Genomic DNA, 13,959 nt, shown 5'->3' on the forward strand with positions numbered 1-13,959 from the left:
CTTCTGACATGTGCTGCTTTCGTCCTTATGTTGCTTGCGATGCTGTGATCTGTTGTAGTCAATGTTTCTCGGGTTCTTGTGGATTAGGAGTACAGCCTCAACCCGTGCTGAGGTATTTAAGCGAGCTATAGCCAACGATCAGCGAATAGGAAGAATAATGCCGTTTTGCACAGCGGCACGGCCCTTGATCCTATAGATTCTGAACGTTGCATGAGCAGGACATTGGCGGGCGCCTGCAAACGAGCTGAGTGATGGATGTTTTAGGTTAGAGTTGGCTCTATTTGTAATTGCACTGCAACTTCAGGGACTTGTAACATCGCCACCACAACGTGGGCCTCCGAGTTAGCACAATCCATCCAACGAAGCTAAGCTTTCATAGTGTTGGACATCTTCTCTTTCTTGTACCGTTCAAGTAGCCCGCATCTGGCACTGCGCTCCTGATCTCATCGAAAGCGTTCTAAGGGCGTGGACGAGTATCGATCGAGTATCTGACATGTCCACAATATCCACTCAGCTGCGCAACTTCAAGGAACCTACTAAGGATCAGTTAACTCATGTTTTCTTCTCAATACCGGAGGTGCCTCCTGTGCCTCTCAAGGATACGGAGAAACAGGTTTCTGGAGATATAGAGAAGATGGAGATCAACGCCATTCTCAGCTTCGGTGCGCAAGAAGTGGAGGATTCGTATGTGAGTGCCATGTCTCCGTCTATGTACGATATCTCATCATTCGAGTGGACTCAGGCAGGAAAGTTACACTTGCTTCCACCATATCTCGCATTTTCCTCCCTGGATCGCAAATCCGTCAGGTTCACATTGCCCCTCTCCACAGTACGACGCGTCGAACGCCTTAATGCGCGTGCTGGAGTTTATGCCTTGAGTCTCTCCACTTGGCACGGCATGAAGATAGTAAGTGACGTCAACATCATTTGATGCCTTCATTAACACCTGTTTAGATTGTGCAGTTAACCTCCCTTCGACCCACCGCCGACCTATTTTGCAGCCTCTTGCGGGAAGCACTCAAAGCGGAGCTGCAGCGTGGTCACATGAAAGCTGTGAAAGGCTTTGTGAAGACTTGCTACTCTGAGGGGCTTGTGTCGTTATCGGGTGTCTCAGACAACGAGCGGGAGGATGGAAGTCTTATCACGGAGACAAAAGAAGGATGTCCGCCTCCAGAAACAGAATTTCACGGTGGCCTAGGGTTGCAGTTTAAATTTCCTGGTGACCCAAAAAAGTTAGTCTTTTTATGGGTGCTTCATGCCTTGCACTGACGCGTTTCAGGTTGCGCGAGGCTTCAAAAATCAAGCTATGGACGACATATTTAAAGAGTACGCCTTATGGTTGTGTTGCATATGAAACGATTGATTATGATGTAGATCACGGTCGCAATCTTACGTTACTAAGATACCCACAGTGTACTCGATTGGTTCAGGTCGGCCTCCCCAATCGTCTTCGTGGTGAGATGTGGGAGACATTGTCTGGATCTATATATCTTCGTTACTCCAATCCTGGAGTATACGAACAATTACTGTTGGACATTCAAGGCACGAACAGTACAAGTTTTGAGGATATTGAGAAGGATTTGCACAGGAGTCTTCCGGAATATGCAGGCTATCAAGCTGACGAGGGTATCAGCGCTCTTCGTAGAGTACTACAAGCCTACTCGCACAGGAACCCAGAAGTTGGCTATTGCCAGGTACGTTTTTCTTGTGTTTTGCCATTCCTTAATTCTGATTCATGTTTAGGCGATGAATATACTGGCAGCTGCGATTCTAATGTAAGTGGTCCACTTACACGGAACGTATATCTCATGTTGGTGAAGTTACATGTCAGAAGAACAAGCCTTTTGGCTTCTGGAGGTTCTGTGCGATAGACTTCTGCCTGGCTACTACAGGTATGTCCTACACACCGATATGCTGTCGCTATCACTAAACACATCTAGCCCAACTATGCATGGAACACTTCTGGATCAACGAGTTTTTGAGTCTCTTGTGACACGGTGCTTGCCAATGATAAGCGATCACTTTCAGGCGGTTGATGTACAACTCTCAGTCGCGTCTTTGCCATGGTTCTTGAGTCTGTCAGTGTTCATGAGAATTTATACTCTACGCAGGACATGACTCGCTCTTCTCAGGTACATCAATAGTATGCCTATGGTTTTTGCCTTTCGCATTGCAGACTGCTTCTTCTGCATGGGTCCGAAAGTACTTTTCCAAGTAGGGTGAGTCTTTTCTTGTCATTTCGACCTTTTGCATAACTCAAAGTCTTGGCAGACTGGGTCAGTGCACCTCGCTTCTAATTCAATATATCCGTCTGACTGATAGAGTAAAGCCATTCTTAAGATTAATGGTGAAAAGCTATTGCAAATTCAAGATGATGGGGGATTCTTAAGGTGGGTTAATGTTAACCATTGACGGCCTATACCTATACTCACTATGATTAGCTTGATGCGCGAATACTTCGCCTCGCTTGGTGACTCTGCGCATCCAGAGTCTGCAGATCCTCGAACAAGGGCGATAACACGCTTCCAAGAGCTACTTCTCATCTCGTTCCGGGAGTTCGCTGTGATTTCCGACGAGACCATTCTCTCCGAACGTAGAAAGCACAGAAACGAAATCGTCAACAGCATTGAGTCCTTCTCTAAGCGTTCGGCAATCAGAAACTTGAAGACGCTCGAAAGATTTACCAAAGAGCAGGCTGGGTTCATATACGATGCTTTGTACAAGGCCATGTGTGAAGTTCCACCACCACCAGCTGTTGCTCCACCGCCATCGCTCTTGGCCACGAATGATGGGCACCAAGAACGAGCGGAGACTAGGATTGGTATACCGACTTTCCAAGTTTTCCTCGGTGAAATCTTGACCTGGGCACGGAACGAGAAGATTGTGATCAATGGTTTCCAGGTAGTCCCACAATCTTTATGTCTCGATTACTGACCTTGACGCGAATAAAGCAACGCATCGACCGCGAGGTTGCAGAACACGAGCTCATCGACCGTCTCTTTTACTTTTGGGACACTTCGTGCAAAGGCTCTCTGTCGTTCCAGGCATGTTTCTTGATGAAGGGAAAAAAATTAATGCTCACGAATACCCCTAGGATCTCGTGTCTGGTCTAGATGGTGTGATGCTCAATGATTTGATGGAGAACATTGAATGGTTCTTTAATCTGCACGACAAGAACAAAGATGGGTATTTGACCAAGGATGAAGTCCTGACCCTCTCCGAGTCATTTCTCGTCAGTCTATCCGCTTTGTCTGACGTTCAAGGCTGACTAGCCTTAGTTCATTTTCCGTCATGAGATCGGTGACGCCTACCTAGGAGCCGTCAGCAAATTTATGACCAACGCTTTCGAGTATGGTGATAGTCTTCTGCCACAGCACACCGATAGCAAGACTGGAGCAACGGAACCTCAAGCTATTGGGCACAACCAGCCATACCTCAACCTTGCTACGTGTGTCACCTACGTATGACCCCACACGATCAATCTTACACTTGCCACAGGTTCCGGATGGTCGTTCTAGCTGACGAGGTCTTGGAGTCGTTCTTCGAAACTGATCTTTCTGCCTCATTCAGGCTGGAGCCCGTTCCTGACCTTGAGTTACCTCCGGCATCAAGCGGCTTCTTGGGTGATCTGTGGTCTAACATCGCTACCCAGGACAACAGGAAGATGTTCAACAGACTGAGCGATGAGCTTGGCAAGACCATAGGCAAGCATCAGGTATGACAGTTAGTATAATTATCACTCCACAAAGTTAACGTTCTGCTTGCAGGTTATCTATCGTCCTACAATCGGACGATTCACAAAACTCGAAGAACCGACGGCTCGGGAGTCGCTCATTTCTCCACCAACCAAGGCCACCTCCTCGGGAGGTTCTTTGAATACCGTGGTAGTATCGGGCTCATCTTCAACTCTCGACACATCATCCGTCCACGACAATGGTCCGTCGTCCGCCTCAGTGTTTTCTCCGATGCCCCATTTCAAAGCGGTCAATGCGGCATTTATGGAGCGCACGCCGTTTGCCATCGATGACGCAGGTGATGATGACGATGATAGTGAATTAGATATGGTCCATGGTGAAGATGATGATCAAGTTATGGACGAGGTGCGTGGTTTTCTTCATGTAAGTATATTCGATGATACTCAACGCCGTAGGTGGATGCCTTTTTGGAGGCACATGATTCAGGGCTTTCTGAAGCAGACAAGGAGGTTGCAAAGGGTAAGATATCAGTTTTCGTATGTATACATAACTTCTGATCACATTCAATCAAACCCAGATCTTCTTAATGCTGAACCCGTCAAGTAAACGGGTGCTTAGTGTTAAAACACACTTGCTATTGTTCAGCTTTCCATGCATTTGCGAGTTATATATCAAGTGTAGGATAGTGTACAAGACAGATAAACCGATACTAGAACTAGGTATGCAGTACCAGCACGCAGTGCACGTCTGTCACGGTCGATCAGCATGTCGAGCCACGATCAGACCATATGCGAACTGTAAGGTCTGGCTCGATGGAGCCAGACGCAATCATGTTTTGCTGTGGGTGAGTAGCTACAGCGACAACGACACCTGGACACCCAATTAAGTTGCCATCAAACCCGACAAGGAAATATTATCCTCACCTTCATGTCCTTCAAGAATCTGCACTACCTCACGACTTTGAAGATCCCATATATAAACCTTTTGGTCTTCGCTCCCAGAGACAATCCATTTCCCCCCGGTAACACTGAAACAGGCCGCTATACAGAACTTCTCATTGCGATGACCTGTGTATGTTTTCAAGCAGCGCGACGTGTGATAGTCCCATAGTCTGATCGCACTGTCATGAGCAGTTGAGAGAATGTACTTGGAGTTGGGTGAGAACTGTACGTGTTGGCTGAAGATCCATAAGAGATTAGAGAACGAGATGAGCAGTGGCAGCTGACGGACATACCATACAGCATCGTGTCCTTCAGCGAGGGTTTTCAAACATTGACCCGTTGTGGTATTCCATATCCGGCTGTGGTTGCGTCAGACAGGCAAAGAAGTAATATGTTGCACTCACATTAGCCCGTCAAGAGCACACGAGACAATCAGGGTGGCATCTCTGTTGAAGTGCACGGCAGTAACATAGTCAAGATGCGCATGCAAAGTCTTCATGCATTTTCCTTGACTTGAAGTGAGAGACTGGACAGCTGGATGCAAAGCAACCTTTGCGCACCTCTTGCGACATTCCATATTCGAACATCACCATCACAACCTCCGGAAACAAGGAGGTTGGATGCTGTGTTGTAATTTACACAAAACACGAAACTCGAGTGCCCTTTGAGATGTTTCGTTGTTAATCCCTGACTTGCGGTATGAGTCGACCGGAGGATAATTCCGTCATTAAGATGACTTACAGAATCAACGTTCCATATCCGTACACTGGTGTCATCAGACGCTGATGCGAGATACACACCATCTGTTGACCACGCGATATCTGAGAGTCCTTTGGTATGGCCACTCAAGTTTCTGATCAAATCCCCCGTGAATGGAGACCATATTTTTACCAGATTATCTGCAGCTATACAAACGAAAACTATTTCAAACACAACCAGTCCTAGCGAGCTGCATACGAACCGCAAGATGCAAGTAGCGTTCCATCTGGACTGAATTTGACGGCAGATATAGATTGCGTATGCCCCCTCAGTGTATGACGAAGTTCATAATTTGGCCTTTCTCTGCCTGATGTTGCTGGTGGAAGCGCTTCAGGGACTGGTTGCGGTACTGGCTGGGGAGGTTGTGGTACGGGAGGATGATTGTCCGGTACCTGAGGGTCGTCCTCAGTTGTTTGAGAAGCATTATCATCATCAGTTGTAGAATCGTCCATTCCGGCGAGTGGGTCCATGACGATTATACCAAATGTCGAACTTCAAAAAGGCATGTACTACAATTCCGAGCCGTTGATGGCGTTTGTGTATATTTGTTAGATAACCTTGTGATTTCAACAAACCACAACAACATTCAGTACTTGGTCATTTTTCTTTCTTCATGAAGTTCAGACGTTGCAGGCTCCATGCTGGTATCCACCCCTAATGTAGCAAGAGCATTTCACGTATTTTCTACGCTACAGGCAGGGAGTAGTGGCAGTTCGAGGTGTATATCGTCCAGGGCCAATGCTATTTTCAAGGATGCGAAGTCCGCAGAATTTCTTGCTGCTGTTGGTGATAAAGAATCTCTTTCTTTGTTAGGTGGGCTTCCCGAGGTGAGTCACTTAGATGTCGAGCACTCCACATGATGCAGGCTTGTGAAGGTAGTTGTAACAGGTCGAGCGAATGTCGGAAAATCATCCTTGCTTAATTCTGTGATTGGGCGTAGAGATCTTCTTTTCACCAGCAAAAAAGCCGTGAGTCGTTATAGACTTAGCGCTGTATTCTACTACATGCTGATTTTGCGCAGGGCCGAACACAAACACTCAACTTTTTCCGTGTTGGATCTCCTCCTGGTCGCTTGGTCGTTGTCGACTCTCCGGGATATGGCGCTAGGGGCCGACCTGAGTGGGGTGCCCTTTTCAACCATTATCTAGAAACTCGGAAAGCAGTAAGTTCTCATGCCATTTTAAGTACATTTGACACCATGTTACAGGTTATGCCGCGTCTTCATCTTGATATCCGCTGCCCACGGTATGGGTGCTACGGACGAGGCAATGCTTTCTTCGTTGGATGCTCAGATCCAGTCACTCGACGGCACCTGCTGGACACTTCAAGCAATCATTACTAGGGCCGACGTACTGAAAGCAAATGGTCGCACTCAAATAAATCAGATTGAGCAAGATATCTTTCGCATTGCCCCAACATGCTTACCCCCTATCATCACCTCATGTCCGTCCAAGGGAATTGCTTTTGGCATCGATGAAGTTAGGAAGTCGATTTATCATGCGTGTGGGATCCTCCCATAGAGACTTACTCCTAGTGACTTCCTGGGGAATCGACTATATGTTTTGGTATGACTAGAGGGCCGAACTTCATCGGCAGGGACCTTTCATCGTACTATTTACTTGTTAATGATAGATTGGCATTTGCTTTAGCAAGATCTTTGCGCTAATCTGTGTGGTGATTAATTGATCATGCACAAAACATCACGATAGAAATACAAAGTCGAAGTAGAAACACAACTTTGTACAATATGATTTGTGTCATGACTTGATACCGTCGATGATGGTAAATAGTCACATGCGCTTCGACAAGTGCACCTTTGAGTTTTGATTGAAACAAAACTAGTACTCAAAGGTTGACTCAGTGGCCAGGATGAGATCATAGTTTTAATCACATGCAGGCATAGCTAAAGGTTTTCGACACGCGTCAAGTAGTGGGAGGAGGTTCTGTCGAAGACAAAAAAATTCCCATCACCGAAAATATGTGCATCATGAATCGATACTTTCATGTCGATTTTCACCAACTCACAGAGAAAAGATAGACAATTTTAGCCATACGTCGAAGCTGGAATACGAATCCTCTCATGAAACTATGTAGGGACGGTGTAGTACTTGGGTCATTCTAAAAAAATACTCTCAGAGGCTTGAGCCACGGATGGGGACCTGAACGCACGATGAACCACCGTACACGCATCTCGAACAAAGAACTTTTACCATGGCACCCTTACGGTGAGGTTAGACGTCAGAGGATGCACTTTACCCGACGAGGGGCTGTCACTATTTGTCACGAATGAGACTGGTGATACATACAGATGAAAAAAAGGAAAAACCTTTCATAATTGGATGAGGGACGGAGAAGCGAGAGAACCACTTGGTTAGATGCAATCGTGCTGTAAATAAAAGTAGGTCATGCGTCGAAATCAGAAGTCATAATGAGAGTCCCGACCAGATGCATGCCGCTTTCGAAAGGTCAGCGACATGAACTCAGTCAAGCCACGGGCACATACCAGGCATTCCGAAAATAGCATTCATAATAGCTGACGACACACACTGAGTAGGCGTCTGAAATGAAGCGAAATAGTCTTACAATTCAGGTTCAAACGTTTCAGGACCTACAAAGTTTAGCCCGCGACAACCCTGTCTCGCAACAAGGAACACACCAGGAAGATAAGGTTCGCTAGAAAATTGAAGATGAAATATATCACTCCTTGTTTCACGAGCGTCTTCCATAGCGTAGAAGACGATGGCATCCTCAAAAGTCCAACAACGGTAAAGATCAAAAGTGCCAAATCATATAACATGGCTACACCCGGGGTACTGATCATCACATATCCATGGATCATAAATGCGATATGCGTACCATATATGATCATCGCACTAGTATATACGGGATTGACAAAATTGATCACGCACACCCCGTTTATGGGAGATGCACGAGCGGTTGCCAGGACTAAGAATAATCGAATCAATCACACTAGAGGGTAGCAAATACGCACAGAGTGTGAGCAATGTCCAATGGCCTAGTGATAGGAGGACTAGCAAAGGCGCAGCAGGTAACTGGTCTTCCAAATCAGCCACCTGCATATATATCATGAGATCGAGATAGTACGAGAGATAATTATGGGCGTGCGTTCTGATCATCAGGTTTGTTGTGGAGCAGCCGATGGCGACGTTTGTCCAGAACTGGATGATATGACGGTAAATCAGCAACCTAGTGGGTACTCCCGTGCTCACTATGACTGCAAAATTCATGCCTAAATCGAGGTAAATCTCATCGGCGAAGATCAAGTCCACAAAACACTCACTCTGACAATCAACGCTTGTGTAGAAGGGACTAGATTGTATCGCACTGAAAAGAGATGTCAGCACGCTTGTCGTTTTCTCTCTGTTGGCTCACTGTAAAATGATTGCAATCAAGAAGCTGAATCTGGCGGTAATGTACGAGAGCTGGGTATGTGTAAGTAGTAAGCATCCACCACTTCCCCGAAAATGCGCACCAAAGGCCATCGAAATGGAAGCTGCCTCCGAAGTAATGCTATCTCCATGTATGAGGAACGTATATATTCCCAGCTACGGAGGTAGACGCAGGCTAATTAGTACCACATTCGAGAGCATTACAATGCGCAGCACTCACCCGTATAAGCCAAGGATAACATACAACAACTGTACTAACAGTATCCCCAATTTCGCTTCGAGGTCAGGATCGTTCCAGTTCACCATAGTGAGAATTGGATGGAAATGGAAGATATACGTTGAGAGCGTTGCGGGAATGACACCCTGTTGACTAGAAAATCTCCGGCTTATTAGGACGACGTGCGGAGTAGGTACATACATACAAGTCTCCCACACCAATGGTTTCAACCCTGTGGAGCCTCTGCGGTAGCCAATCATAATGATACAGGCACTCGGGATACCCATGTCTTCACACTTGCGACCCTTCGTCTACCTTGACAATAGGCAAGCAGGGGTTGCATCCCTGAGGAGGGTTTTAATAATGCGAGTCGGGATGGCATAATATTCACACAGGTAGATGACATTGACTTGACATTTGAGCTAGGCAAGGCCTGGAATGACACGCCTCAATGATGTAATGACACACTCACTTAAATCGATAAAAATTGAGTAACGATATACATGGGTTAATAATCCTCACTTACCTGATATCAATAGGCAACCTACTCAAGTTCTTATGCCTTCAGCTCGCGTATAAAATCCACATTAATCATTGACTTGAAGATATGGTCTTGCAGTCCTCCCAAACACGAATCTTTGTAGATCAAGACGCAATCAATTTCCGTTCCGGGTTGAATTGGTATGATACACACCTCCACTCAGGCAGTACTCGAGCGAGTACTAGAAATAAATTCAGAAATATTTTGGAGAAGGCTGGGCTTTACGCAATTGCCTCCAAGTTATAGTTGCTTGTCTCCTTCAGTAGTGCAGCAGGAGTGGAGATCCCACCTGTAGTGACTCGGATGTTGGGGGTGAGTAATTGTCCGGAGCGTCTATGAAATACAAGCCACGTGAAAGGCAACGAAGCAGTATCAAAACACAGCAATGTACTCACGATCTTCCACCAAGACCACTTTCGTGCTCAGTGCTCAAGACGATCAGCCTCGACCGAGATAACAGAGTAGTTCATCGTTCCAATCAAAACACCTGTTAAAGAATTTGACCATGAATCGATACTTTCATGTCGACTTTCATCGACTCATAGGGAAAAGATAGACATGTTTAGCCATACGTCGAATCTGAAATACAAATCCTCTCATGAAACTACGTAGGGACGGTGTAGTACTTGTGGTGACTCTGAACAAATACTCTCAGAGGCTTCAGCCACAGACGGGGACCTGAACGCACAACTGAACCACCGTACACGCATCTCAAACAAAGAACTTTTACCATGGCACGGTGACGGTGAGGTCAGTCGTCACAGGATGCACTTTAGCCGACGAAGTATTGTCACTATTTGTCATGAATCAGACTGGTGATACATACAGATGAGAAAAAAGGGAAAAACCTTTCATAATCGGACGAAGGACGGAGAAGCGAGAGAACCACTTGGTTAGATGCAATCGTGCTGCAAATAAAAGTAGGTCATGCGTCGAAACCGGAAGTCGTAATGAGAGTCCTGACCAAATGCATGCCGCTTTCGAAAGGTCAGCGATATGAACTCAGTCAAGCCACGGGCACATACCAGGCATTCCGAACATAACATTCATGATAGCTGACGATACAGACTGAGTAGGCGTTTACAATGCAACGAAACAGTCCTACGATTCAGGTTCAAACGATTCAGGACCTACAAAGTTTAGCCCGCGACAACCCTGTCTCGCAACAAGGAACACACCAATAGGATAAGGTTCGCTAGAAAATTGAAGATGAAATATATCACCCCTTGTTTCACAAGCGTCTTCCATAGCGTAGAAGACGATGGTATCCTCGATAGTCCAATAACGGTAAAGACCAAAAGTGCCAAATCATATAACATGGCTACACCCGGGGTGCTGATCATCACATATCCATTGATCATAAATACGCCATGCGTACCATATATGATCACCGCACTAGCATATGCGGGATTGACAGAATTGATCACGCACACCCCATTTATGGTGGATGCACGAACGGTTACCAAGACTAAAAATAATTAAATCAACCACACTAGAGAGTAGCAAATACGCACAGAGAGTGAGCAATGACCAATGACCTAGTGATAAGAGGACTAGCAAAAGGCGCAGCAGGTAACTGGTCTTCCAAATCAGCCACCTGCATATATATCATGAGATCGAGATAGTACGAGAGATAAATATGGGCGTGCGTTCTGATCATCAGGTTTGTTGTGGAGCAGTAGATGGCAACGTTTGTCGAGAACTGGATGATATGACATTAAATCAGCAACCCGGTAGGTGCTCCAGTACTCACCAGGATCATAAAATTCATGCCTAAATCGAGGTAAGCCTCATCGACGAAGATCAAAGTCTACAAAACACTCACTCTGACAATCAATTCTTGTGTAGAAGGGACTAGATTGCGTCGCGCTGACAAGGGATGTCAGTACGCTTGTTGTTTTCTCTCTGTTGGCTCACTGTAAAATAGTCACAATCAAGAAGCTGAATCTGGCGGTAATGTACGAGAGCTGGGCATGTGTAAGTAGCGTCCACCACTTCCTCAAGAATGCGCACCAAAGGCCATCGAAATGGAAGCTGCCTCCGAAGTAGTGCTATCTCCACGTGTGAGGAGCGTATATATTCCCAGCTACGGCAGTAGACGCAGGCTAATTGGTACCCACGTGTAAGAGCATTACAACGCGCAGCACTCACCCGTATAAGCCAAGGATAGCATACAACAACTGTACTAACAGTATCCCCAATTTCGCTTCGAGGTCAGGATCGTTCCAGTTCACCATAGTGAGAATTGGGTGGAAATGGAAGATATACGTTGAGAGCGTTGCGGGAATGACACCCTGTTGACTAGAAAATCTCCGGCTTATTAGGACGGCGTGCGGAGTAGGTACATACATACAAGTCTCCCACATCAATGGTTTCAACCCTGTGGAGCCTCTGCGGTAGCCAATCATAATGATACAGGCACTCGGGATACCCATGTCTTCACACTTGCGACCCTTCGTCTACCTTGACAATAGGCAAGCAGGGGTTGCATCCCTGAGGAGGGTTTTAATAATGCGAGTCGGGATGGCATAATATTCACACAGGTAGATGACATTGACTTGACATTCAAGTTTGAGCCAGGCAAGGCGTGGATCGGCATGCCTCAATGATGTCATGACACACTCACTTAAATCGATAAAAATTGAGTAACGATATACATGGGTTAATAATCCTCACTTACCTGATATCAATAGGCGACCTACTCAAGTTCTTATGCCTTCTGTTGAGAGGTGATCCGTCAGAGCACTGAGCCGGTTCCAGATAGATATATCTAACGGTTCCAGTTCTATGTACCTTAGCTGCCACTGTTACTGACTGTCATCCACCCTAGTTACTGACCATTTTTCTCTTTGCTACTTAAGGATGGCTAGACGCTACACCCGCACCTCAGTCTTTCTTCCATTGACTGAGGTGCGTATACCATTCACATTATACTATACATGATACTTACTAGCGCCCTACAGACTCGCGTTACCTTAGGTTAGCATACATGAACTAGTCTTTCTTCCATTGACTGAGACTCGCGTTACCTTAGTTCTCGCTCTCTAACAGGTTATGAGCCCTGCCTAAAGGGTAGCGCCATCTTCTCCTCAAAATCTCTCATTCCCGCCGATAATACTCGGCTCTGACGTTACCATGTCGTCTTCGGACTCCCTTCCCAAAACTGAACGATATCCGCATGAGAAGCTCACCCTCGACGGATCCAACTATTCTCAATGGGCCACTGGCTTTAAAATGTGGTCCGGCGGCATTGGGCTATGGCCATATGTCAACGGCGACGAGAAGGAGCCATCCCCCCCAGCCACACTCACGGACGTGGATCAAAACATCATTCGCGCAGAGAAACACGCTGAACGAGTACAAGTCTATAAACAACGCCGACTTCTCGCCCTCAGCGCTATGTCCACGGCGATTGATGCGCAGGACTTCGTCCACCTCCGCGATATAGATGACCCGCACATGGCGTGGATTGCTCTAGAAAAGAAGTACCTTCCCCAAAAGGCTATTCGATTCAATCAATACCTGGACCGCCTGTTCACCATTCCCAAGGCGCATGATAGTTCCTCCATCGCCCAAACTATGCAAACCCTCACCGTGCTAAAATCCGACCTTGCAGCTCTCTCTGTCACCACAGCAGTCGCACCCTCCACTTCCAGTGTCGTTACAACTGCGGCAAAGGACGAGTACAAGATCCCGGACGCGATCTTCGTGCACGTCCTGTTGCGCACCCTACCTGACTACTACGACCCCCTTCGTCAAAACCCTCGTCAACAGCGATACTTCGCTGGACTTCAGCGATGTCGTAACCGCCTGAAGACTCAGGAATTACACCGCGCTGGAACCAGTGGCAGTGACCATGTGGCCATGCTGTCTGGACATCGAGGAGGAAACTCCTCCAACCCCAAGACCAGCGATCGTGTCCCGCCGAAAGGTTTTGATGAGACAAAAGGAGATGGGTGGATAGTAGGATGGCGACCTAAGTGCGGCCATTGTCAAAAGGCCGGCCATGTCTGGGTACAGTGTCGCGCACGGCTCTCTAAGGACGACAAAACTCCAAAGTCAGCACCTCGTCCTTCCTCCCCTGCCACAACCGCCGCTAACCCGGTGCCCTCCCTGCCAGACCCAACTGACGAGTCTACCATACCACCTCCATTCGTCCTTACGCTGAAGGATCACTCAGCCAGTATCTCATCAGCCCTTGCTTTACCGGCTGGGTCCTTCCACGTAGACTCTGCCTCGACGGCTCACATGGAGCCTGAAATATCACGCTTTTCTCACTATACGAAACTGCGTGAACCTATCCGTGTGACCTTAGCTGATGAGCATGTGGTGTTAGCTCCAGGATGGGGTAAAGTGAAACTTGTACTGCGGTTTGGTGATTCGTTGACTGGAACAC

General features: G+C 46.8%; 5 protein-coding genes across 5 annotated transcripts; 2 read left to right on the plus strand and 3 right to left on the minus strand.

The window, feature by feature from the left end:
• The first annotated feature begins 324 nt into the window (after positions 1 to 324).
• DFJ58DRAFT_504644 (rab-GTPase-TBC domain-containing protein) lies at positions 325 to 4,581 on the plus strand. The gene is made up of 19 exons (XM_041380725.1): positions 325 to 688; positions 743 to 907; positions 955 to 1,232; positions 1,280 to 1,326; positions 1,375 to 1,694; positions 1,744 to 1,775; positions 1,821 to 1,892; positions 1,941 to 2,078; positions 2,133 to 2,219; positions 2,272 to 2,276; positions 2,330 to 2,390; positions 2,442 to 2,901; positions 2,952 to 3,044; positions 3,095 to 3,232; positions 3,279 to 3,448; positions 3,499 to 3,715; positions 3,768 to 4,100; positions 4,151 to 4,214; positions 4,273 to 4,581. The coding sequence occupies exons 1-19, from the start codon at positions 494 to 496 to the stop codon at positions 4,299 to 4,301; spliced, it is 2,904 nt and encodes a 967-aa protein (XP_041241129.1). The 5' UTR covers positions 325 to 493; the 3' UTR covers positions 4,302 to 4,581.
• On the minus strand, positions 4,273 to 5,929 carry DFJ58DRAFT_504671 (WD40-repeat-containing domain protein). The gene is made up of 7 exons (XM_041380726.1): positions 5,598 to 5,929; positions 5,378 to 5,541; positions 5,197 to 5,323; positions 5,041 to 5,143; positions 4,930 to 4,995; positions 4,619 to 4,872; positions 4,273 to 4,565 (listed from the first exon to the last, which is right to left on the minus strand). Exons 1-7 carry the CDS (start codon positions 5,863 to 5,865, stop codon positions 4,456 to 4,458), a joined length of 1,092 nt encoding a protein of 363 aa, XP_041241130.1. The 5' UTR covers positions 5,866 to 5,929; the 3' UTR covers positions 4,273 to 4,455.
• A 45-nt stretch (positions 5,930 to 5,974) lies between these two features.
• Positions 5,975 to 6,909, plus strand: DFJ58DRAFT_686798 (P-loop containing nucleoside triphosphate hydrolase protein; the record flags this gene model as incomplete). The annotated part of the gene is given in 4 exon segments (XM_041383317.1): positions 5,975 to 6,222; positions 6,271 to 6,363; positions 6,417 to 6,561; positions 6,581 to 6,909. Coding segments are annotated over 4 exon segments (756 nt in total), but the record flags the coding sequence as incomplete, so codon positions are not given.
• Positions 6,910 to 7,601: 692 nt separating this feature from the next.
• DFJ58DRAFT_730748 (uncharacterized protein) lies at positions 7,602 to 9,111 on the minus strand (the record flags this gene model as incomplete). Its single annotated transcript, XM_041385938.1, has 11 exons — positions 7,602 to 7,668; positions 7,722 to 7,781; positions 7,838 to 7,850; positions 7,899 to 7,928; positions 7,979 to 8,003; positions 8,052 to 8,341; positions 8,388 to 8,574; positions 8,626 to 8,740; positions 8,789 to 8,838; positions 8,889 to 8,961; positions 9,026 to 9,111. 11 exons carry the CDS (start codon positions 9,109 to 9,111, stop codon positions 7,602 to 7,604), a joined length of 996 nt encoding a protein of 331 aa, XP_041241132.1.
• Positions 9,112 to 10,027: 916 nt separating this feature from the next.
• On the minus strand, positions 10,028 to 11,800 carry DFJ58DRAFT_800401 (uncharacterized protein; the record flags this gene model as incomplete). Its single annotated transcript, XM_041390813.1, has 15 exons — positions 10,028 to 10,241; positions 10,294 to 10,356; positions 10,412 to 10,471; positions 10,528 to 10,540; positions 10,589 to 10,618; positions 10,669 to 10,693; positions 10,742 to 10,884; positions 10,942 to 11,031; positions 11,078 to 11,160; positions 11,213 to 11,265; positions 11,317 to 11,336; positions 11,389 to 11,432; positions 11,481 to 11,530; positions 11,577 to 11,649; positions 11,715 to 11,800. The coding sequence occupies 15 exons, from the start codon at positions 11,798 to 11,800 to the stop codon at positions 10,160 to 10,162; spliced, it is 915 nt and encodes a 304-aa protein (XP_041241133.1). The 3' UTR covers positions 10,028 to 10,159.
• Positions 11,801 to 13,959: the final 2,159 nt, after the last annotated feature.

The sequence above is a fragment of the Suillus subalutaceus genome, assembly GCF_016647625.1.
Source record: "Suillus subalutaceus strain FC151 chromosome Unknown DFJ58scaffold_94, whole genome shotgun sequence".
Taxonomy (NCBI): Eukaryota; Fungi; Basidiomycota; class Agaricomycetes; order Boletales; family Suillaceae; genus Suillus; species Suillus subalutaceus.

Coding starts and splice junctions, on each gene's coding strand:
- DFJ58DRAFT_504644 (XM_041380725.1), top strand. CDS start 494: ATGTCCACAATATCCACTCAGCTGCGCAACTTCAAGGAACCTACTAAG. Junction 3,045..3,094: donor AAGGCTCTCTGTCGTTCCAG/GCATGTTTCTTG, acceptor GAATACCCCTAG/GATCTCGTGTCTGGTCTAGA. Junction 4,101..4,150: donor ATGATCAAGTTATGGACGAG/GTGCGTGGTTTT, acceptor TCAACGCCGTAG/GTGGATGCCTTTTTGGAGGC.
- DFJ58DRAFT_504671 (XM_041380726.1), bottom strand. CDS start 5,865: ATGGACCCACTCGCCGGAATGGACGATTCTACAACTGATGATGATAAT. Junction 5,144..5,196: donor AATATGGAATGTCGCAAGAG/GTGCGCAAAGGT, acceptor CTTCAAGTCAAG/GAAAATGCATGAAGACTTTG. Junction 4,873..4,929: donor GAAGGACACGATGCTGTATG/GTATGTCCGTCA, acceptor ATGGATCTTCAG/CCAACACGTACAGTTCTCAC.